Raw genomic sequence first — 24,777 nt, forward strand, 5'->3', positions numbered from 1 at the left:
GGTTGTGCTGTACAGTTTGTATGTATATGTGTGTATCCCATGTCTTAGAAATGTACATTTATTTTAGCATGTGGATCATTTTCATGATGGATAATTGCATAATTCCTGGTATCAGATATCAGGTATCAGCAGTCTAAAATCTACATATATAAACCAAGTAAGGAGAATAATATAATTAAAATTAAATTAAAGGAAATCATAAATTACAAAAATTACAACAACAATGTAATTTTTTTTACAATTTAAACCACAGACAAAGCTATTTTAATCTCTTTATTATAAATAATTTTAACGCCACTGAATTTTCCCCGCCAACAAATGCATAAATCATAAAACCCACTAAGCAAAAACAAAATGTAAGTTGTTTACTGGAGAACAAACAAAAAAAGAACAAATGGCCACATGGTAACCAGTACCATTAACAATAAAATCATTAAACAGTTAACATCCATTAAAAAAAAATACTCAAATAAAGTACAATATTTCTCTTTGTATAAATTAGAGAACTTGATTTGTCTTGTCACTTTCCTCAGCGAGGAAATTTAAAGCACATTTGTGGCACTTTCTGTAAATTATTATTGTCATCTTTATTATTATTACAACCTCTGCAGTATGAACTAGATTGTTTCTGCATAGACATACAGAGAACACCAGTTTCCTTATTCCATGTGGTGTTCATGTGACAGAACATGCTCCTGAGTGTATGAGCGGACTGCAAAATGGAAAACAAAGCTCCAAAAAAGCTCATTGCATAAGTTCCAAAGTGACCTTCTTTTCAGACCTGTACAATAAATATTCTGCTAAAGATGCTACAACATACTAGATAGCAAGAACAAACTTTTGAAAGTTGCACTAAATGAGATGGAGTGTTCATATGATAGGACACATTCAATCAGAAAATACAAATACTCACACATACAGTGAATAAATTGCTTTGCACTTTTGCAGGTCTGAGGTAAACTCCAGTGATTGCTGGGGATTGTTTGCAACATCAGGAGGAAGTCCTGTTATAACCGACACCTAAATGTTTGGTCAACCACAATTCCGCTAGCTGCATTGTGGATGCGTAAGTGCTCGCTTTGGACCCAACACACATTTTGTATTGCTTAGGGTCTAAATGTGTGTCACAGAGGACTGGGTGATAAATATGCACAATACCTGCTTCTTGAGAGCGAAACACTTTCAAGCCAGAACTAATGACTTTCATGAACATATCAACATCCTCTAAACCCCAGCCTTGTATTGAGGTGTCAAAACCCCCAGCTTTAAGCAAGTCACTTTTGAATATGCAGGTGATACCAAATCCATAATCTCGCCAGAATCCACTCTTCTTGGTAAAAACGAAGGTGCTGTCTTCTGTAGGGCCCCCAGCATAAACAATTTTGGGATCATATTGACTGAAGACGATAGGGAAATATACCTGACTTCCTTCAATAGTGTTGTCTCGACATCTTTGGAGGGCGTCAGCATTAAAGACCAGGTCCACATCACAGAAAAACAGCAGTGAGTTGTTAGCCAGCTGAGAAGAGCCCAACTCAAGGGCCAGGCCTCGAGAAAAGCCTCCTGTCATGGGTATGATAGACAGGTCTGCTTTAGGATATTTGTTATGATATTCCTTTATCAGCTCTAGGTGTCTCTCCTTATCCTGGTTTGTATCACTATCAACCAGGATTATGGTCAGTTTCACGTTCTGGCTAGGGATGAGGCAGATCCTCTTAAAGTTTTCCATGTAACGTACAAAGATTTCGTAGCGACCCGTGAGCGGTACGAGGAAGTGGATTTTTGTCTGTCTTTGCTCGTGCACCTCTTTTGTGGATTCTGGGACCTGGAAGGAAGAGAAAATCTTAAGCGAGCTGGAGAGGAAAGAGAGCGAATGAGAGTCACCATTGATGGCGTCTACTAGGTCACCAACATCCAGTTCCTCTGCCTCACTGAAGAATGGCTGACTGAAGGACTGCTGAAGGTAAGCATGTCTCCGTACTGGCACCGTCAGTTTCCTATCCTTGTGCTTTTTGTAAAGCAGCAGAAGGTCCAAGATGTATTCAGCGCCATGAAGTGGATCCACCCTTCTATAGCCATACTGGATCTCTTTGAAGTCTATGATGCGGCCTCGAGTTTTGGAGTTCTCATTGATCATTTTCATTACTTGAAGCACCGTATCTTCGAGCGCGAAGCGGACCAGGTTTCCAAGGCCTTGACGGGGCATCTGCTTCTCACTAGTGGAGTACAGGTGCCTACCAGTCAGAAAATCCCACTCTATGACATATTCACGCTCAGTGGGACGGTAGCGTGTGTAGGAAGGTGGTGCCCCCAGTAGCTGGTCCTCCCACTGCACTGCAGCATTGCTGAGTCGGCTCATGATGACACCTTCACGGTGTAGCTGAATAGTGCGGAACCGGAGCTGAGAGATCTTGCGGCTGAGCAGGTAGCTGTGCAACCTGTACTGATAAGCTGGATGCTTGTTGGGGTGCAACGTGATGGCATTGTGGATCTTGCTGCTGTGAAGGTCCTGGATGAAACCTTTCTTGTTGTGCTCATAATTCTCATAGAACAACTGCTGCATCTGCAAAGAGGTAGAAGAAAACAAAAGGGAATTTAAGTATTTTAGTAACTTGATAGTTGATACATGTTTCAACACATCTAGTATGACTCAATATGGAACTGAAATATCTGCTTGAAAAGAATGTAGACACTCTATAGTAGTACCTGTATGTGCTTTTTGAACATGACATACAGCTGCTACAACAGCTTCTACTCTTATGGGCTGATGAAGTTCCACACCAGACTCAGTAAACTACAAAAAAACTTGTAAGAATACTGCTTACACATTTATATATAGCAAGGTGTGTTAAAACTATTAAAATCATTTAAACAGCATGAGGAAAACTGTGTTAGTGTTTACATGATGTTTCTAAATGTTGCTTTCTGCAAGAACCCTGCAAAAACACTCAATAATCATTTTGAAAATAGCATGTCTGTCATCAAATAAGTTGGACCTTGTTTCATGTAGTTGAAACCACTGATCTATAATAGAGAACTGGATTGCTCATGACGTCATAAAAGTGAAGCCACCGCGCCGCCATATTAGTATTCCCTAGTATTCGCATACATTCCATTGAATGAATAGGAAACTATACGATTTTATTGAGAAAACATCACATAACAAGTCAGTGTTTTTATACCTGAAGTCTCACTGTACATTTTCACAATGCAAACATCCTAAGCATGTAAACGGTTAATGTTGGGAATTCCCTCTGCTTATTAAAAATGTACGTTCATAGCCTACATTACAGTCGCGTACATCAGATAAACAAACATCATACGATCTCAGTACAGTTATTCATTTTGTTGTTTATATTCGTACAGTAGACTAACTGCATGTTTCAACAATATTTAACAGTAACGTTATTCGTTTTGAAGCAGGTAATGATTTGTTCGTTAAATTAATAATTAATTCAACATACACAGCATTTTACTCAGATGGAAACGGTAATGTTAGTAAATCATTACAGAATTTGCTGATCTGAAGAGTCTGAAATAGATGTTGCTCAATCAGGCACATTAAAAATACACACCATGACTCGGAGAACACCGCTGACTACAAATGGTACGGACTTAAAGACATAAGCTTTATTTCAAAGATTTGAATTTCAGTATAACGAGCAATATAGTAACAGAGACTTGTATTATTTACAGTATAATCGAATCAATTTCAGATACTAATACCAGATATATGGTACTGTGTATTATTTCCTGCATAATTAGGTACATAAAGAAATATATTTAGTGTTGGATCAGTTACCCGTCTCTGTAAGTGCGCAGCTGACACACCCACCTGAACGATTTCAATTTATCGCTTATCCAGCCCGAAAAGACCATAAACATTCCAGAAAACATCTTAAGTAAAAATTCATTTACATACACATATCCTAAAAACTAATCCTGTGTGAAAGATACGCTTCAAATTGGGTGATTTTAGGTCAGCAATTTACATGTGACTCAATGGCGCTCTCTGCAGGTAGGGAATAGTAAGATGGCGGATCGAACACTTCCGGTGGCTTCACTGCCTAACGGCAGTTTAGAACGCAATGAGCAATCCAGTCATTATATAGATCAGTGGTTGAAACAAATAAGTTGGACCTAAACATCATGTAAACTCTTATTGTAGGCATTATTTTGAACATATTTTTCATGGCTCTATAATTTATTTTCTAATACAGAAAAAGGTATCCTTCATAGTGTACTTTTAAACACAACTTAGATGCATTTTTTCCTGTCCACCTTTTTAAATCACCTTTTTCATTACTAAATAATCCCAGAAGAGTGATTAAGCAAGGACTGACTGTACCACATAAATAAATACATGGACAAGAAATATTGATTTCAGTTGGGTTTGTTTTACTATATTGTTTTCATTACAGCTACAGTACTTAGGAAAACACTGACAACCATTAGTTATACAATTTATACACAAATGGCACTACTGAGCAATAGATATTGCAATCCAGTATTGTAAAGAGATCTATAATATATCTATAAATGATCTGTAAAACTACAGTAGAACAATACTGTGAGTTTAAGACGTTTGTAGACCTGTCTTTGCAATAGTGAGAAAATTCATGATTACAATAGTTATCACTTACATCTGAACAACTGATGAACAGCGTTGGGGTGTAACTAGTTGTTTTTAAGTTTAGTTTGTATTTTTTTATTTAATTGCCAATTCTAAATAACTAATCTATTACAGTTACTAAGACAAAATGTGTAATTAAAATACAGTTATTTATGAAAATGTTAATGATAACAAATGGGTTTACATCTGAATGTTTTCTGTAGCATATGTTGAATAATAATATGTTGCTTTGTCTTTTTTGATGTTTATGAATAATTAATGTGTTGCTTTGCCTGTTTTTGATATGCACAATGTCTTCAGCCAATTAAAGGCAGTTCGGTAAAGCAATTAAATGCAATTCTTATGATTTTGATTGGTTCTCTTGTTTAAGTTTGCAGCGTACTATATCTGCCAATCACATTAATCCACATTGCCACTGAAAGCTTTAGGCTTCATCCTGTCTGAGAGTTGCCAAGATGGTGAGTAACTTCACCCCACTCTGGAATAACCCTGACTTCACAAGTAACAAAAAAATACTAAATTTTCATAAATGGGCAGATAAGGGTATCACACATATTAATCACATTTTTCAGTCAAACAAACTGGTTCCATTTTCCTACCTAGTCCAGAAGTACGGTATTGGGAGCAATCAATTCTTGACTTATTTGCAACTCAAATCAGCTGTCTTATCTAAAATCAATAACAGAACCATCAATCTTCACCTTCCTTCCGCAGTAGCAGATTTAGTTAATATATCGTCCCCCAAGAAATTACTTTCTAAATTATACAAAATGATAACCAATTCAAATAAAACCTTAAGTTTACCAATAACCAAATGGGAAAAAGACCTTTCTATTGCTCCTGATACCGACTTCTGGAGTCAAATTTGTAATAATATTTATTCCATGACTAAAAACGCCAACCTTCAGCTCATACAGTACAAGACCCTTCATAGAACACACTACACTGGGGAAAGGCTGTTTAAAATGGGATTCACATCAGAAACTTGCGTAAATTGATGGGATGATGTTTTGTATGGACGGTAACAGTTTTCTGAAGATTACATCATTAAATATACATAATTAAAAATTTATAAATATAAATAAATTAAAACTGCACCCAACAAATACCACCCATGTTTTTAATGCACCACATATTGATTTTAATGCACCGCACTCTTCTTTTAATGCACCACTTGAATTCAAACTTACATACATCATATGATGTCTACAATGTTGCCTTGAATGGAGAAGAGGAAAAAAAAAAAACACATGCACACTGACACAGAAGCTCGGATAGGTGTGGTATGTGTTGGGTATGGTTCATTAGTATATTTTCCTGCATACATATATTTAGATAACTACTATTGTGATTATATCATTATTATTATCATCATTATTATTATTATTATTATTATTAATAGTAATAGTACTGTTGCCTTCATCACAAAACATCGTCACAAAATATCATTGTTACAACTCAAACTTTACTATTGTTATTAATACTACTATTATTATTATTATTATTATTATTATTATTTATTTATTTTTATTATTATTATTTATTATTATTATTATTATTTTATTATTATAATTATTGATATTACTGTTACCATCATCACAACATCATACTGTAATCACCATCCTTGGGATTATTGCTGTTATTATTATTATTATTATGATTACTGTTATTATTGATATTATTGTTACTGTCATCACAAAATATTAACCGTATCATCATTGTCATGTCATTGTTACTCCGATTTATGGCCATTTCTATTATTTTTGAACATGCTAATACTACCTATACTGCTACTACTACTTATACATTATTATTATTATTCAGATTGTCTTGTTCTCATTTCTCATTTATTATCATTGTTGTTGTTTTTTGTTGTTTTTTTTGTTGTTGTTAGTATAGTTTTTTGTTTGTTTTTGTTTTTTGTTGGTATTGTTTCTGTTGTTGTTGTTTCTGTTTCTGCATTTACCATGTATGTTTTTGCACTCCAAATAAAAAAAAATAAAATAAAAAAAAAAAGATGGTGAGTAATAAAAATGCGTTCCAGTGCTCATTCATTCTTTGACTCCCATTGCATGTGACACCTCGAACAGCACTAGCACTATAACTGTGCTGTGTTTCGCTTTGATGTTGTGCTTTGATGTGCTTCCTGACATTTAGAACAAACATTAACACTTTTATTCTGTACATGTACTGTACTCATTTACTGTGCATTCCTTTGCTCTGAAAGTCTCTGCCAGCATGTCATCATTGATATTCTGTTGTTGTTTGAGCGACCAATGTAACACTAGACACATTTCTTAGCTGTGGTGTTTTTCTAATATTTTTACACAAGAACTCCAGACTGTTACAAAGCAGGTCTGTAGCCTTTCTGTCCGTTCACCACCAGGTGTCACACTCCCACTTCATGGACTACTACATTCCCCACAATCCTTCATACCCGGGACTGACACACCCACACACACCTGCAGCTCATTCACTCACACACACACCTGCAGCTCATTCACACATAGCATATAAGCCACACTCACACTTCACTCCCCGCGAAATCTTGTATTGCCCCGGCTACATTCTGAGCGTTTCTTTCCCGTGTTTGATTTCCCGTGTTTTTGATTCCTGGACTCCCTCTTGTGTTTGATTCTCGCTGCCAGCCCCGACCTTTCTGCCTGTGTTTGACGACGATTTCTGCCTGCCCCTGTGTGTTTGTCTGTTCCAATAAAATGCTGCGAATGGATCCGCTCGTCTCAGACCGTCCCTGTGACACAGACGTGACCAGTCAAATCCTTGTCAGTCCTCCAATAAGATGAGGCAGGTTCCCTGCAGTCATTTGTACTGCTCAGACACTCCTACATTACTTCCAGAAATAATCAGGATCCCTTAAGATCAGAAGATTTTTTTTAACATGAGTGAATTACATAAAATTGCTTGCAACAAAGCTCCAAGAAGTGATTTTAATAAAGAAGGAAAGCTGAACATTTTCAAGTTAAATCTCATTGATAACTTATTTCTAGGAATCAACAGCATGTGATAAATGCTGATGTGTGCAACTCAACCCTAAGCATTTGTCTACTGACAGGATGTAAATGGAAAGTTGGCACTTGTCTCTAGCACTCAGTTTATAAATGCGTCAGTCTTGCAGTCGTCAGCGTTCAAGAGGTCCAGGATATTTTGCATCCAGCATAAAGCAGCTAGTGTCTCCTGAGCAAAACTGTGATTCAGACTCAGATCTGGAAAACATGACTTTGTATTTGGTAGGAATGTTAATAAGTAAAACGAGCAAATGTGACCCGAGATCAGAGATGGGACACAGTGAAACCTCTCTAATGCATTGAACCTACCATGAAATAAATCCAGTCAAATGATGTCATGTCATGTGCAAACACAGAGAAATATATAAACCTGCAATATGTGGAAGAGTAAGAGCAATCGAGTCATGTTTATTTATACAGAGCTTTATATAATACAGATGGTTTAAAACCAGCTTTACAGTAATAAACATGTTTCAGTGTTTTTCAAAATTTGAGGAGTAATTTTGGTCAGTATATCAACATAGAGTATAGTGTTATTTAGTTGCATTTTTCAGCATCCTAATTCAAGAATTAATAAAATTTTATTGGATATTACTGTACTTGATTCCAAGTTACAGCAAGTTACAACAACCTACAGCACAAGTCAATGATTGTGTCACAACTGTGTGGGAGGTGGACTGGTGGAAATACAAAGAGATGCCGGGAACCAAAAGTACAAAACAAAACACTTATTTATTAAAGAACTAAAACAGAAATCAAACAAACAGAGAACAGCAACTTTATCGATGGACAAACGGGGAGTGCAAACACAGAACCTTAAATACACAGAAAACAAGGCGTGGTCATTAACAAGATGTCACGAATTGAGTCGTCCTGTCATCATAAACTCTTGCACTACACATCATGGACTTCATTCCCCACAAGCCACTGCACTAATCACTGCATTCACCTGCTACTTGTTTCTCACTGCACTGATTACCATTCACACCTGCACCTCATTTCTAGGACTGCATTTAAGCCACTCTCACACTCAGCTTCTTGGCGAAGTCTTGTATTGCCCCGGCTGCATTTCTGAGCGTTTCTTCCCGTGTTTGTTTTCTCGTGTTTGATTCCTGGACTCCCTCCCGTGTTTGATTCTCGCTGCCAGCCCCGACCTTTCTGCCTGTGTTTTGACTACGATTTCTGCCTGCCCCTGTGTGTTTGTCTGTTCTAAATAAATGCTGCAAATGGATCCGCACGTCTCAGACCGTCCTTGTGACACAAGCTAACAAGATAACGAGGGGGAAATACAAATATGGGCAAGACTGAACTAACTAAACATAAACCAAAAGGGGGAGACAAGGACTAAACCATTTGAACTAGAAACAGATGGGAAAAAACACTAGGAAAGCAGAACAGGACAGGACAAAATACTGACAGATTGATGGTAAGCTGTTTAAAATTACAATTACTACAGTCTACATGAGCTCCTTCTTCTGCACCGGCATGAACCATATGAGATTTTCTGAAATCACTGAGGTTTCTTTTTGAGGGAACGTTGACGCTGTGTCATGGTGTTGATGCAATAGGAACAAAGCTTTTTCACTTTTGTAACCTAGGTTGATGTACAGAAATGGCCTTCATTTGAATCAATCTGTCTTAGATTTAAAAACTCTCTCTGCTACCCTTTTCCAGCACTGGATTGAGAGCAGTAGCTTGGACATGTTAAATGAGAAATAAAATCACCATAAGGGGTCTGTGAGGCAGTGCTCAAAGCAGGAATGTATCTTATGTTTATAAGTGTACTGCTCTCCTCCAATGCAGAACTGATCTGCCCTATGCGCTCAATACACAAATTGTGTAAAGCCCCCAAATTACGCACTATCAACCTGGTGTAGAGAAGAGGAAAAATAAGAAAGAAAGAAAGAAAGAAAGCAAGGTAAGGCTAAGTTATGGATTTTAAAAGATGAAGTTGAAATGGTGGTTGCTGCATTGTTTTGATGATTTAAAACGTAGCATTTCGTAAGCGTTTTGTGGACATGCCAATGTAACAACAGTGTCGTGCATGGTATTATCATGAGCACTTCAAAACATGTGAATAATTCTAGATAGCTTATTATCCAAATTGTTTTAGTTTTTTGAAACGCATATCATTTATGTATTTTAAATCTTCATATTAGTGGCCAGTTAATTTTGAATGCACTGTGTGTTTGCTGAATGGAAATTCTGCCATTCTGATTTTCGCATTGATCTGATCAAAATCAGCAGATGGGCTAAATAAAAATGCAAGTTCATTCTTTGACAGGAAGTGGTGCACATGGAACAGCAGAAATACAGTGGTTTGCATGGTTACCCCTCCACACAAAGCAGCACTGCATATGTAACTTTCTCTCTACTTGTCACAAAGAAAAAAAAAGCCAAACAGTATTTACATGTTTTCATTGACATGTTTGTTTGCACGAATATATTTGTGCATTTTAATATGGATTACATTTACATTTACATTTACATTTATTCATTTAGCAGACGCTTTTATCCAAAGCGACTAACAAGTGGGAATACAACAAGTGATTCATCCTAAGGAGGCAGATCAAGATAGGAAGTGCTCAAAAATACCATATATCAGGCGTTGTTAGAAGAGTGCAGGCTAGAAGGGGAAGATCAAGAAAGAGAGGAGACAGGCTAGAGAGGGAGGATAGAGAAAGAGAGGAGAATTATTATTTTTTATAGAGTCACATAGTGTCGAAAAAGAAGGGTTTTCAGCAGTCGCTTGAAAGCTGTTAAGGAGACTGAATTCCGGATAGGGGTGGGAAGATCATTCCACCAGGCAGGAACGTTGAACGAGAATGTTCTGAAAAGTGATTTCATACCTCTCTGTGGTGGTACAATGAGGCGTCTTTCACTAGAGGATCTCAGACATCTGGAGGGAGTGTAGATTCGTAGTAGTGAATGGAGGTAAGCAGGTGATGAGCCGGTGGCTGTCCTATATGCCAGCATCCGTGCCTTGAATTTGATGCGTGCTGTAACCGGTAGCCAGTGCAGAGATATGAAGAGAGGTGTGACATGGGCCTTTTTGGGCTCATTGAAGACCAGTCGTGCTGCTGCATTCTGAATCATTTGTAGAGGTCTGATTGTACATGCTGGAAGACCGGCTAAAAGAGCATAGCAGTAGTCCAGCCTGGAAATAATCAGGGCCTGGACAAGGAGTTGTGAAGCATGCTCTGTTAGGAAGGGCCTGATCTTTCTGATGTTGTGCAATGCAAACCTGCAAGATCTAGCAGTTTTAGCAATGTGATCTTTAAAGGTCAATTGGTCGTCAAAGATTACACCCAGATTTCTGGCTGAAGTCGATGGGGTAATTGTTGATGAACCTAACTGGATGGAGAAGTCATGTTGTAAAGATGGAGTGGCAGGAAAGATGAGGAGTTCAGTCTTTGCTAGGTTGAGCTGTAGATGGTGTTCCTTCATCCATGCAGAGATATCCGCCAGGCAGCCTGAGATCCGCGCAGCTACCAATGGATCATCTGGTTTGAATGAAAGATAGAGCTGTGTGTCATCAGCATAGCAATGGTAGTAGAAGCCATGTGCCTGTATGATGGGGCCCAGAGATGTAGTGTATATGGAGAAGAGGAGGGGTCCAAGAACTGATCCCTGAGGAACCCCAGTGACCAGTTGATGAGTTTTGGATACCTCCCCTCCCCAGGCCACTCTGAAAGACCTACCAGAGAGGTAGGATTCGAACCAGCGAAGTGAAGTCCCTGTGATGCCCAGCGTTGAGAGGGTGGACAGGAGGATCTGATGATTCACCGTGTCGAAAGCTGCAGATAGATCCAGCAAAATGAGTACTGATGATTTGGAATCAGCTTTAGCAGTCCGCAAGGCTTCAGTGATAGAGAGTAGAGCAGTCTCAGTTGAATGGCCACTCCTGAAACCTGACTGGTGAGCATCCAAGATTGTTGTGTGAGAGAAATAAAGAAAGCTGGTTGAAAACGGCTCTTTCCAGTGTCTTTGCTATGAATGGAAGGAGAGAGACAGGTCTGTAGTTGTCGATGAGTGAAGTGTTCAGTGTAGGTTTTTTGAGCAGTGGGGTTACCCGGGCCTGCTTAAACGTAGTGGGGAAAGTGCCTGTGAGAAGAGATGTGTTGATGATGTGTGTGAGCGCCGGTAGGATTGTGGGAGAGATTTCTTGGAGAAGGTGTGAGGGGATAGGATCTAAAAGACATGTCGTCAGATGGCTGGAGAGGAGTAGTTTGGCTACTTCTGCCTCAGAGTAAGGACAGAAGGAGAAGAGGGGAGTTCCAGTCGTGGGTGTGGTCAACTGTATTTCCTGTATGTGTGGAGCTGAGAACTTATTACTGATAGATGTAGTTTTGTCTGTGAAGAATGTGGCGAAATCATCAGCTGTTATAGAAGTGGTGGGAGGTGGTTGAGGGGGGCAAAGCAGTGAATTAAAAGTTTTGAAAAGTTTTGTTGATCTTGTTGTGGAAGTATGAAGATTTGGCAGTATGTACTTGGGAAGAGAAGGATGAGAGCAGAGACCGATACATACTCAGGTCAGATGGATCCTGAGATTTGTGCCATTTTCTCTCGGCTGCCCTAAGTTTGGACCGATGCTCTGGGAGAACATCGGATAACCAAGGGTTTGAAGGAGCAGCCCGTGCTGGACTGGAGGAGAGAGGGCATATATCGTCTAGACAAGAGGTTAGAGTGGAGCACAAGGTGTCGGTTGCTGCATTAGAATCCAGGGATGAGAAGTGGGTTGGAGAGGGAAGGGAGGAAGATACTAAGGAAGAAAGGTGGGAGGGTGAGAGAGAGCATAGGTTTCATCTAAAAGTAACAGGTAGAGGTGTTAGGGGAACACAAGTAGCAAGATGTAGGTTAAGGGTAATGAAGAAGTGGTCAGAGATGTGTAGGGGTTTGACTACAATGTTATCTGAAATACAATTCAGTGTGTAAATGAGATCAAGTTGATTGCCAGATTTATGAGTGTATGTCGTGATGATGCATTTTAGATCAAATGAAGCTAGGAGTGAATGGAAGTCTGCAGCATAGGGCTTGTCAAGGTGAATGTTGAAGTCCCCAAAGACTAAAAGTGGAGTGCCATCCTCTGGAAAAGAGGAAAGCAGCCCATCCAGCTCTTCTAAGAAGAAGCCAAGTTGACTAGGTGGGCGGTAAATTACCACAACATGGATTTTGATAGGAGATATGATAGTGATTGTATGTGATTCAAATGAGTTATAGTTGCATAGAGGAGAATGGGTTGAATATTTCCAGTTGTCAGAAATAAGAAGTCCCGTACCCCCACCCCTTACAGTCTGACGAGGGGTGTGAGAAAAGGAGAATTTATTAGATAGAGCGGCTGGGGTTGCAGAGTCTTCTGGACGTATCCAGGTCTCAGTCAAACCTAGGATGCTCAGGCCAGATTGCAAAGATTAAAGATTAAAACAACCCACTGGCAGGTGGTTTTGCTTAATTAAAGCATTAATCCTACATTTTAATTTATTTATCTGAAAGTACGTGTAAACATTTGAGGAGCACTTCAGGATGGGGTGTGGTTGTTACGTGAAACCGTATGTAGTGGGGGCCCCTTTTGAAAATGCTAGTGTCAGCCCTGCTCAAGTGTTTGATTAGAGTATGATGCACGATTGCTTGCTTCTCTGCTCTGCAGTAAAGGACTTTTAGTTTTCTCCTGCAAGGCAGAACTTGCTTAATAGTGTCATTGTATCACTCTGTTGAGACTTACTCAAATGTGCCAGGAAATTACTCAAATAGGTGATTTCACTATGACTTCTTACTGATCTGTACTTCACAGAAACTGAGTGTCTGGGGGGAAGAGGTGAATAATAAATGAGAGAGACATTTCATATCAGAAGACACATGCCATATCAACTAGAGGTGTAGCCAACATCAAAAGTGAGAGGGTCACAGAAATTTCAACTGTTTCTGTTGTTGTGTCTGCTCTCACACATCATGTTTTCATGCAGTGAAAAATATAACGCTGACAATGCACCAACAGACAAGACGGAGCAAGTTACTTTAGGTATACAACAATGTCTCAGCCTTCAAATTTGGTCAGTTTTGTGTTTGTTTAATGTGCTTTGACAGAAAACCTCAGTGCAAGTGGCACATGCTAAAAGTTTTAGCATGAAATAAACATAAATGATTATCAAAAGGTATCTGCTGTCAATTTTAATACCTTTTTTGGTTATTTGGTCTAGGTTTTACTTTTTCTTATCTTATTTTTGTTTTTAATTGGCTAAGAAATCAATTAGGCCCACACCACTGTATAAATAATAAATATGCAGTATAAATTAATAAATTAATGAATTAAAGAATGAATGAATGAAAAATAAATTGTGTAGCAATCTCTTGGGTCCGAGAGCCCTGACTGATGCATGAAGATCTTAAAATCACCATGACAACACTATGTATTTAAACAGCATCTTTATTCTGTACATCTTGAAGCAACTCACAACAGCCCAAATAACTGTAAAAAAGGGTATTAACATACACAAAACATGTTAAACTGCATAAATAAGCATCACAATTGATTAAATGGCACAACAAACATTCATTTGTACACGTATTTCTTTAATTACACTCAACATACCTCTCTACGCTCACCAAGGTATGCAAATCAAGTTGATAATCATTTTGTCCTCATTAAAATGAAAATGAAAATGAAAGTATTTAGACTCCCTTCACTTTTTTCAGTATTAATATGTTGTATCCTGATATTGTTTAAATATTTTTTTTTCTCATTAATCTACACTCATAATGACAAAGTAAAAAACTGAATTTTGGAAACGTCTGTAAAAGAAAAAAACAGAAATATCACATTTACATAAATATCCAGACCCTTTGCAAAAACATGCAGGTGCCTACCATTTCTCTTGATCATTGCTGAGATTCCTGCATCTGTGGTAAATTAAATTGATTGGACAGGATTAGGAAAGGCACACACCTCTCTATAAAAGGCCTCACAGCTAATAATGCATATCAGAGCGAAAATCAAGCCATGAGGTCAAAGGAACTGCATGCAGAGCTCAGAGACAGGATTGTATCGAGGCACAGATCTGGGAAAGGCTACAAAAAAAGTTCTGCTGCACAGAAGGGCAACCTTTGACTTTGAATCAAGTGATTAGGTGTTAAAGGTTGAAGGGAATTATGATTGTTTATTCCGTCTACTGTTAGAAGATGACTGCTAACGATGTACATGACCTAATAAAAGAGGATTCTGAAAGAGGCATCATCAAGTCTTCCCAAACTCTGAGCAAAGGCAACAGTCTATACATTTCAAATGGTGTGTATTTGATGCTCCCAAACACTGCCAGCATGACTTGCTCAAGACAAACTCACACTGCATTTCAGCCAAGAATGTCTGTAAAGCCTGGTTATCACATTGTTTAAATGCTTCCTTTAGTTCAGATGAAGTTCCTGCCTTGATCACAATAGAGCTGGCACACAGCTCCTCTTAGGCTAATAAGACACCACAGGGCATTGATAAAAGAGTCTGTGGAAAGATCTTCCAACATTTTCAAGTGGACAGCTTGAGAGTAATATAATCTAATAATATCAAACCGTACCTTTTGTACTCTTTGTAATAACTGTGCCAGATATTTAATACAGAAGTTAGCACAGCATGGAGAAAAGGCGGCAGCGAAGAGACGGACTGTCATTTGATATGCTTTGGGCTCAGATATGTATCTTGTATATGTATTTAATCTCTTGTCCTTTTGTGCAACAGCAGCTGCTCAGGGCATGTGATATAATGCTCAAAATTTTATTTATCCCTATTAATGGTAAAAGAGGAATCAGACAAGGTTGTCCACTTTCAGGTCAATTGTACAAAATTGTGATAAAGCCCTTGTTGTTTTAAATTGAGAAGAGTTCATTTTTTTGGGAAAAGCCTCATCAGCAGTAGTTAATTGTGGAAAAAGTGATGCTTTTTGTGTGGCAGTGTTTTTAAAGGTCCAGTGTTTTTAAAGAGCAGGGTTTAAATATTTAGAAGTGTTTTTAGGGACAGAAGAGTTTAGGAAGAAAACCTGGGAAGGCCTTGAGGAGAAAGTGTGTGCTCAGTTGTCTTGCTGGAATTGGGTGCTCCCCAGCTGTCCTATAGAGGGAAAGTTCTGCCATGTAACAACTTGGTTGCTTCTTTACTTTGGCACAGAATGACAATACTTGAGCCTCCTTAGTCGGGACAGCATTGGATGAAGTCGGCGTTACTGTATCTACCTAGGCAAGAAGGAGGCCAGGGGTTGATTGACATCAGAGCGAGACTCAGGACATTCAGAATGCATAGACTGCTCTATGGTTGGATGTGAGCTGGGCTGAAGTGGCCTGTGCCCTCCTAAGACGAGCAGGAAACATGGGTCTGGACTGCTATTTGTTCTTGATGGATAATAATAGACTAGATTTAAGTGGACTGAGCTTCTTTTACATATCTCTTTTAAAGTCATGGACACCTCACTTTTTCAGGTGCAGTGCAGGTAGCACACAGAAGTTATGGTTGAAGGAGGAACCACTGTTTTTCAATCCTGTATTGGATTTGGATGTTCTTAAATCAGATACTTTCAAGAAAGCTATGTGGGCTGCAAATATTACAAAGATCAGACACTTAAAAGACAAAAAAGTTGAATCAGCCCTGAAAATCTAGCTTCAAAACTGGGAATAAAATCTGTCAGGGTGGCACTAAATATGCTGACATGGATTTTAAAGTCTCTGCCCCAGGACTATAGACTGGCAATGGAAATTTTTGATGAAGAGGCCGGTAATTGTGACTTTCCAGAGCTGGTTTTCTCAGCACAGACTGGCACATGGCATGAAAAAGAGGACTATTTATTATCTTTCAAGACACCTCGGCTGGTCTCCTTTGGCAATGCTGATAAAAAAGCATATTATGTTTGTGAAAGTGTGGCATTTTTAGACACTGGAGAGTGTCAGCAAATCCAAATGGCTGGAAGTTCTTGGGCAAGGCACAGGACAAGGCTGCTGGAGGTCCCTGTACAAACCTTCCATTAAGAAAAGGTCAGTGGAGAATAGTAGATATTATTATAGCTACAAACAGATACAGAGCACACTGTTTTTCATTTGTTTAAAAAAGTGTGAGAGGCTTCAACCTTTGATTTGTATCTTAGAAGAGTGGGTTCATACTTTAGGGCATGTTTTACTCTAAGACTTTTTATTTATGGACCAAAGTATTGCAGAAGTAGGAGTACAAGTTCTTTTGTTTCTAAGAGTTAATTTGATACTTTTAAACCTACTTGGGGTTTGTTTGGTGTTTTATGTGAATTAGAATATGGAATTTTATAAATGTATGTAGTTTATAAGGTATTTTTTGTGGGAGTATGTATAGTCTGTTTATGTTTTTTTGTGTACTAATATATTTTGATTTATTGGCAATGTAATAATTGTTAAAATAAAGAAAGATTAAAGTAAAAAAATCTCTCTCTCTCTCTCTCTCTCTCTCTCTCTCTGTCTCTCTCTCTCTCTCTCTCTCTCTCTCTCTCAGTGTGTGTGTGTGTGTGTGTGTGTGCTTGTGTGCAGCAGTTAAACTAGCGCACTAATATGGTGGCCAACTTCTTATTGTTTGGTAGAGTGGAAGGACTACAGGTTTTTCTGTTGAATGCCCTCTTCAAGATATCTGTAGCCGATGGAACTAACCAGAAAAGGATTGACTGCTCCTATTATACTCCATCCCAACTCAGTCTTCTGTGCAAATGCTCACCTCTTATAACAACTCCAAGAAGAGCCAAAGCCGAAGTACAATCCGAAATGTCCAATTAATAGTCCCACATCACAAAGTGATGGCAATTTATTTGCAAGATGTTAAATATGAGGCCATTGCAGAGCTGTGGCTTTAGTTGGTATACAAGAAACATCAACAGGATTGAAATCATGTGTTTGCTGCAGTGATATATGTTTTTTTTAGAATGCCTCAAATTCACAGTTCACGCACAATTTGACTAGCTATTATTATGTCTGTTAGATATGAATTGATAGTTCTGCTTGGAGGACAAAATCGAGTGACGCATCATGGAGAGGTTTTAGGGGATGAGTTATGAGAATATTATGAGTTACTAGAATAGGGAGGTATTGGAAAACTTAATTTCCGCATTTGACAGTGCTTGTCTCAACCCCGCGAATGTCCATTTCCTGATGGGAGGCATGGATGGTGTATGAAGATGCTGGGGACTGCAGTTAGCATTGATGCTGGAGGTAAACGGTGTCTTTGTGGCTTAAGTGTGTGGGTAGTTGCCTTTGTGGGCCTCCGCCCTTTCGCCGAGGCCTGGGGCTCAGCTGGGGAGCCAGGCCGAGGAGGAAGTGCATTGGAGCTGGCAGAGGGAGATGTCTTAGAGTGGTTAGTTCGCGGTGGAGTGCCCTGCTCATTGTCGGATGAGGAGAGCTCAGTATCAGACATTTTGGCGGTCAAGGGAGCTTGATGCCAAGAAACTGTCGCAGGACGGATTTGGAACTGCTGTGATAAGGCAAGAAGTAGGATCTGTGTAAACAACAGATCAGTTTTCCAGCGCAGGAGAGAACTAAAGGAGTGGGAAGGCCTGTGATCGGGCGCCGAGGTTGCTTTGTTTCTTCTCGATAGGTGAGTAACATTGGTTTTGCTTTGTTTCACAGAACTAATATATGCTGACTTTTGCTTGAATATGCTTGTGTGTCATGTTCACTTGTTTGTTCATCTGCAATCAGTGGCTGGCACAGATGATTCTGCCATGATCGTTGCCTTGTTGCATACATATGTGTGGGGCGGAGCTATAAAAATAGGGGAGAGTATCTTTTGGGGTAGAGGCGTGTTTGTTTTGGTCATTTCAAATATCAACATTGGTTACCAGAAATCACTTACCCTACCTTGAACATGAGACATAACCTCTGCACAGCCCTTTAAAAAATCTAAATCTTTCAGTGCCAAAGAATCATTTGGCCACTTAATAAACTTTCCTCGATAGGCTTTCCGTACAACAATGTTGTACGTTTTCTGTACCTGTCCTTTAAAACTGACCAGGCAACCGCATATGCATCCTCAGAGCTATAGATAGAAGAATCCCTCCACAGCTTTATGCGGTTCTCCTAAAAGATAGCTTTTCAAATACAGCATCTTTTTACTAACAGGGATAGGAATTCTGTCAATCAAAGTTGTTAATGACATTTGAAAACTACAAACTTATGTGGATCACCAGTGAACAGTTGGAACAGGAAGAGGCAAACAATTCAGCCCTAAAGGAGATTCTTGTTTCAAAATATTGAATAAACTTCTCATTATAAAGGGAAATAAATTGCACAAAATGTTTTGTTATTGTCAGTAATAAAATATAAGTGCATCAATATTAATAGGGGAGACCGGGGGCAATTGTAACACACGCAATTCCTCCAATCCAAAACAAGCTGGAGTGATGGCAATTGATCTGCACATGCTCAGTAGGATTTCTCTGCCTGTGAAAAAAGGAGCATCATGATCATTTCACTTAAGCAGATTTTTTTTCACTGATTTTGAGGTATAAAACGAACATTTTGAATGTACAATATTTTTCTTCAGCTTTGTAAAGTTTAGATGACTGCAAATTTAAACTTGCATATTTTTTTTATTTCTAGGTTATTGATAAAAATGTACATGAACAACCTATGCTAATATAGGTGTGGCTAGCTAGCATAATTGTAATTGCATTGTAAACATGGCCCAGTGTAAGCACCCTGTTTGTCTGTATTGACATACTTTTTCTTTTTACTTTTTTTTCTGAAAAACATATTTGAATTAAGTTCAATTAAAAAATTTAAATCTTTTAAAAAATACTATAAATATTATCTCTAACAGGGCAAATGTAACACTCTGACTTCCTGCATTTAATTTAATATTATAGACGTGTCCTTATTAGTGAAAATATATCAATTGTATTATTAATTAGTGCACCTATAGTTGTTCCTTGTGTTTATTGGTATATTTCAGGTTGTCTGTGAGTTATGAAGGAAAATGTAAAAAAAAAATCTTACAATTGCCCCCGGTCTAACCTACAACTTTATATAATTTTAGTCAAAAATTTTGTTGAAAATAAAAAATAAAAAAGGGAGGGACAATCTGGGAAGAGATTCATTCAGAACGACTCTGCTGCATAGTTAGGAGATTAGATGCATACATTTAGACTATATCATAGTCTGATGATCTATCCAATGGGACATAAGCTAGCATACACTTGCTGCATGTCTCATAAAATGTTAAATATGTTAATATCTAGTAGTAAGAGAAGAACAGACATGTACAGGTCCTTCTCAAAAAATTTGCATATTGTGATAAAGTTCATTATTTTCTGTAATGTACTCATAAACATTAGACTTTCATATATTTTAGATTCATTACACAAAACTGAAGTAGTTCAAGCCTTTTATTGTTTTAATATTGATGATTTTGGCATACAGCTCATGAAAACCCAAAATTCCTATCTCAAAAAATTAGCATATTTCATCCGACCAATAAAAGAAAAGTGTTTTTTTTTTTGTTTTTTTTTTGAATTTTCATAACAAAACACACAAAACATAATTAACATACAAACATTATGAAAATAATAATAAAATAAGTAGAAAAGAATCAATTAAAAAAATACTAATACAAATAAAATAAATAAATAATAGCTTAATAATAAATGTGTGCTAGTGACTTGACAATACAAGTGAACAATTTGGATAAATGAAATCATAATAGTACAGTGTAGATGGATAATTACTCAAGAGAGACTGCATCCAACTGCAGAGTTCTAACATGATCAATGAAGGGTAGCCATATTGCTGAGAATTTTAACATGGAGCCACGAAGACTGTGTTTAATTTTTTCTAATTTAATAAAAAATAAAGAATCTTTTATCCACCGAGTGTGAGAAGGGGCATGAGGACCTTTCCAATGCATCAGAATACAACGTCTAGCTAGTAAAGTGAGAAAGGCTACCAGCCCAATAAAATGAGATGACAATGAGTAATTAGAAGGCAAGACTCCAAACAACCCAATTAGTGGAGAGGGTGAAAGTTTAACAGATATGGTAGCTGAAAGTGAATCAAAAACTGACTCCCAAAAAGTAGACAGAGCAGGACAAGTCCAGAACATGTGGGCTAAATTAGCTGGTTCTAGATGACACTTGTCACAACATGGATCAATATTGGGAAATATACGGGCTAGCTTACTTTTGGACCAGTGTACCCTGTGCACAACTTTACACTGTAAGACTCCATGGCGAGCACAAACAGATGAATTATGAACACGCTTCAAAACTAACTGCCATGTCTCTGTATCTATCTCCATGTTAAGGTCTGTAGCCCAGGTAACCCGAAGACAATCAGAAGCCTGGGACTGATATGTAAATAAATGGTTGTATAAAGTAGAGATAGCTCCTCTCTGAGAAGGATTAGTATTGAGAATCATGTCGACAAGGGTGGAGGGTGGACTCATGGGGAACCCAGGAAAATGCTTACGGGCAAAGTCCCGGATTTGCAAATATCTAAAAAAATGGAACCTTGGCAAGTTAAAAACTTGAGTCAATTGTTCAAATGAAGCGAACGTTCCATCAAAGTAAAGATGCTTAATAGAAATGATCCCACGGTTCACCCAAGCCGCAAAGGCCCTATCAGTGAGAGAGGGAGGAAAGAGGGGGTTAAGGTTTACTGGACATAAAAGAGGTGTTGACTGTAAAGTAAAATGCCGTCTAAGTTGACACCAGATCTTTAGACAGTTCTTAACTATAATATTATTGGAAAATGTTGAAGGCGATAATGAAAGAGGAAGACAGAGAAGAGACATCAGTGAAGATTTATCACATGCAGTCTCCTCAATCCCTAACCAGGGGGGCTGCTGAACATCAGAACTACACCAGAATAACATATTTTTGACATTTGCAGCCCAATAATAAAACAAGAAGTTGGGTAATGCTAAACCACCCAACTCCTTGGTTTTTTGTAAGACACCTTTTCGTATTCTGGGAGTTTTCCCATTCCAGATAAATTGAGAAATAGAGCTGTCTAAAGAGTGAAAGAAATGCTTGGGAATAAAAACTGGTATGCATTGAAAGATATATAAAAATTTAGGCAATATATTCATTTTTATACAATTTATCCTACCTGCTAGAGAAAGAGGCAATAAAGACCAACGTTGAAAATCTTTAGTCATTTGATCCAGCAGCGGAGAAAAGTTACAATCAAAAAGGTCAGAATAGTTTTTAGTTACACAGATGCCCAGATAATTAAAATTATCTAAAGATTTCTTAAACGGGAGTGTTGAAAGAGGATAAGATATGGCCGCCGAGTTTATAGGCATTAGCTCACTCTTATGAAAATTTAGTTTATATCCTGAAACCTGTCCAAATTTCTCCAATAAGTCTAACGCTTGGGGTATGGATCTGTCCGGATCAGAGATAAAAAGCAAAAGATCATCGGCGTATAAAGACAGTTTATGCACAGACCCCCCCCTTGTGATCCCCATCATCTGACTGGACCTAAGGGCTACAGCCAAAGGTTCAATAGCAATGGCGAACAGTATGGGGGAGAGTGGACAGCCCTGCCGAGTTCCACATCGAAGAGGAAAATATTCAGAATAGTCATTGTTGGTACGGACACAAGCTAAAGGAGAGGCATACAGAAGTTTAATCCAGGAAATGAATTTACCGCCAAAACCAAATCTTTTTAAGGTGTAAAGCAAATAAGGCCACTCCACACGGTCAAATGCCTTCTCTGTGTCCATCGAAATAACCAATTCAGGAGTGGTGGATGTTGAAGGAGAGTATAATACATCAAATAAACGTCTAATGTTGTGGAAAGAGTGTCTTCCCTTAACAAACCCTGTTTGGTCTGTAGAAATGATTGAAGGCAAAACAGCCTCTACACGCCTTGCCAGCATCTTGGCTAATATTTTAACATCCGCACATAACAAAGAAATAGGGCGATAGTTACTACAAAGAAGCGGATCTTTGCCTTTCTTTAATATTAGTGAGATGGTGGCCTGTCTTAAGGTTTGTGGAAGAATGCCAGATTGAAAGGATTCATTAAACATGTTTAAAAGTAATGGGGAAAGTTTATCAACAAATGCTTTAAAGAATTTAGTGGGCAGACCATCAGGCCCAGGGCATTTCCCACTCTGCATTGAAAATAATGCACCTTTAATCTCATCTACAGTAAAAGGCTCGTCCAAACTAGAAGATGTCTCAGGGTCAATAGAAGGAATGTTTAAGGGGTAAAAAAACCATCAAATTCAGCCTCTTCAGCTAAACACTCAGAAGCATACAATGAAGAATAAAAACTCCTGAATTGGTCATTAATAGTTTGAGGGTTAATAGTTGTACCATCATTGGTATTGATTTGTAAAATATTTTGAGTTGAGACAAATTGTCGAATTTGGTGCGCCAATATTTTGCCTGGTTTATCGCCAGATTCATAATAATTATAACGAGACTTAAGTAATGCTTCAATTGCCCCGTCAGCGGCCAATAAATCAAATTCAGACTTTTTAATAAGCAAATCTTTGATAAGTTCAGGATCGGGGGCATCTGCACATCTGGACTGTAAGTTTGACAAGTCCCTAGAAATAGAGACCCCCCTTTCAGTAGTATTTTTTTTCCGAAAGGCAGAGTAGGAAATGATCTCTCCACGTAAATAGGCTTTGCATGCCTCCCAGATTGTTGATGCTGACATGTCCGGGTTAACATTAGTAGAAATAAAGAGATCAATGCGACTGTTAATAGTTTCAATGAAATCTGGGTCAGTAAGAAGAAATGAATTAAAGCGCCAAGGGGATCGTGTAAAAGATATACCCGAGAATGAGATATCCACTGTGATGGTACCATGATCTGAAATTATTATAGGACTATAAAAACATTTACAAACAGAAGAGAGCAACTTATTATCAATAAGGAAAAGGTCAATTCGAGAAAAGGTACCATGTACAGGAGAAAAAAAAGAAAACTGCTTATCATTGGGGTTAAAAAAGCGCCATACATCTGAGACTGCATACTGCTCCATAAACAGCTGAATAATTTTAGATGATTTAGATTGAGAGAGGGGCTTATTGGAAGAGCGATCTAGTGAGGGATCAAGATAGCAGTTAAAGTCTCCACCCAGAATAAGCTGACTAGAACCTAAGTCTGGAAGAGAGAAAAGAAAGTTTTTATAGAAGTCCTCATTATCCCAATTTGGGCCATATACATTAGCTAAAGTTAATGTACTACCAAAGATTTTCCCGGTAACAATAATAAAGTGACCATTAGGATCTGATATAACTTTAGAAACAGATAGAGGTACAGATTTGTGCACTAGGATTGCAGTCCCACGAGCCTTACTTGAAAATGAAGAATGGTAGATTTGGCCTACCCAACCTCTACGACGTTTCATATGATCAGATGGTTTAAGGTGGGTTTCCTGCAAAAAAGCAATTTTTGTGTTTAAACTTCTCAAGTGTTCAAACACTTTATTGCGTTTCACAGGTGAATTTAACCCCTTCACATTCCAGCTGATAAATCTCAAAGCACCGCTGGATGACAAACTTGTGTTACGATTTAAAATGTACACTTTTTAGAAGTAATATTCCAATCTACAGCCATGCCAAATCACAGAAGACAAAATAAAAGGTAGTAGCACGCAGGATTGTAAAGTTAAAGAAAGAAAAAAAAGAGAAAATAAATAAATAAAAAACAGACACCAACACACGAACACATTAAACATACTCACCCCCCAAACCAGTTGCCGAAAGGAACAGCAACGAACAGCACTCTGATACAAGGATCAGCTTAGATTAATACTTCCTTATACCAATCGCACTGCCCCCACATTAAAGTGTAAATAGATTTAAAGAACACAAGTTAAACCTTATCAATCGAACATATCAAAATAAAACACAGAGCCCTGAAGTTAAAACGTATGCAAACCGCACGGGCTACCTATGTAGTAAAACTGCATTAAACTAACAGCAAACCTACCAAGCAAGGATTAATACACGTATCAAGATTCAAAGTTAAAAAAAATAAATAAAATAAAATAAAATAAATGAAATAGATTTAGAGGGGGAAAAAAGGCCAGCACCGCAAAAATAGCAATGGCTCAACAAGTCATCAATAAACAGAAAGTGTCCGTTCGCTTTCTTATGAGTTCATGTTTAAACCT

At 38.1% G+C, this 24,777-nt stretch overlaps 1 protein-coding gene across 1 annotated transcript in view; it reads right to left on the reverse strand.

Annotated features, from left to right (window-relative positions):
• Positions 1 to 282: 282 nt before the first annotated feature.
• LOC141299478 (chondroitin sulfate synthase 3-like) overlaps positions 283 to 24,777 on the reverse strand; it is a 120,839-nt gene continuing 96,344 nt past the window's right edge. Inside the window, exon 3 of the mRNA XM_073829836.1 lies at positions 283 to 2,563. Coding sequence (XP_073685937.1) covers positions 992 to 2,563 — 1,572 coding nt within the window. The 3' untranslated portion in view covers positions 283 to 991. The remainder of the gene's footprint in view (positions 2,564 to 24,777) is intronic.

The sequence above is a fragment of the Garra rufa genome, chromosome 23, assembly GCF_049309525.1.
Source record: "Garra rufa chromosome 23, GarRuf1.0, whole genome shotgun sequence".
NCBI classification, from domain to species: domain Eukaryota; kingdom Metazoa; phylum Chordata; class Actinopteri; order Cypriniformes; family Cyprinidae; genus Garra; species Garra rufa.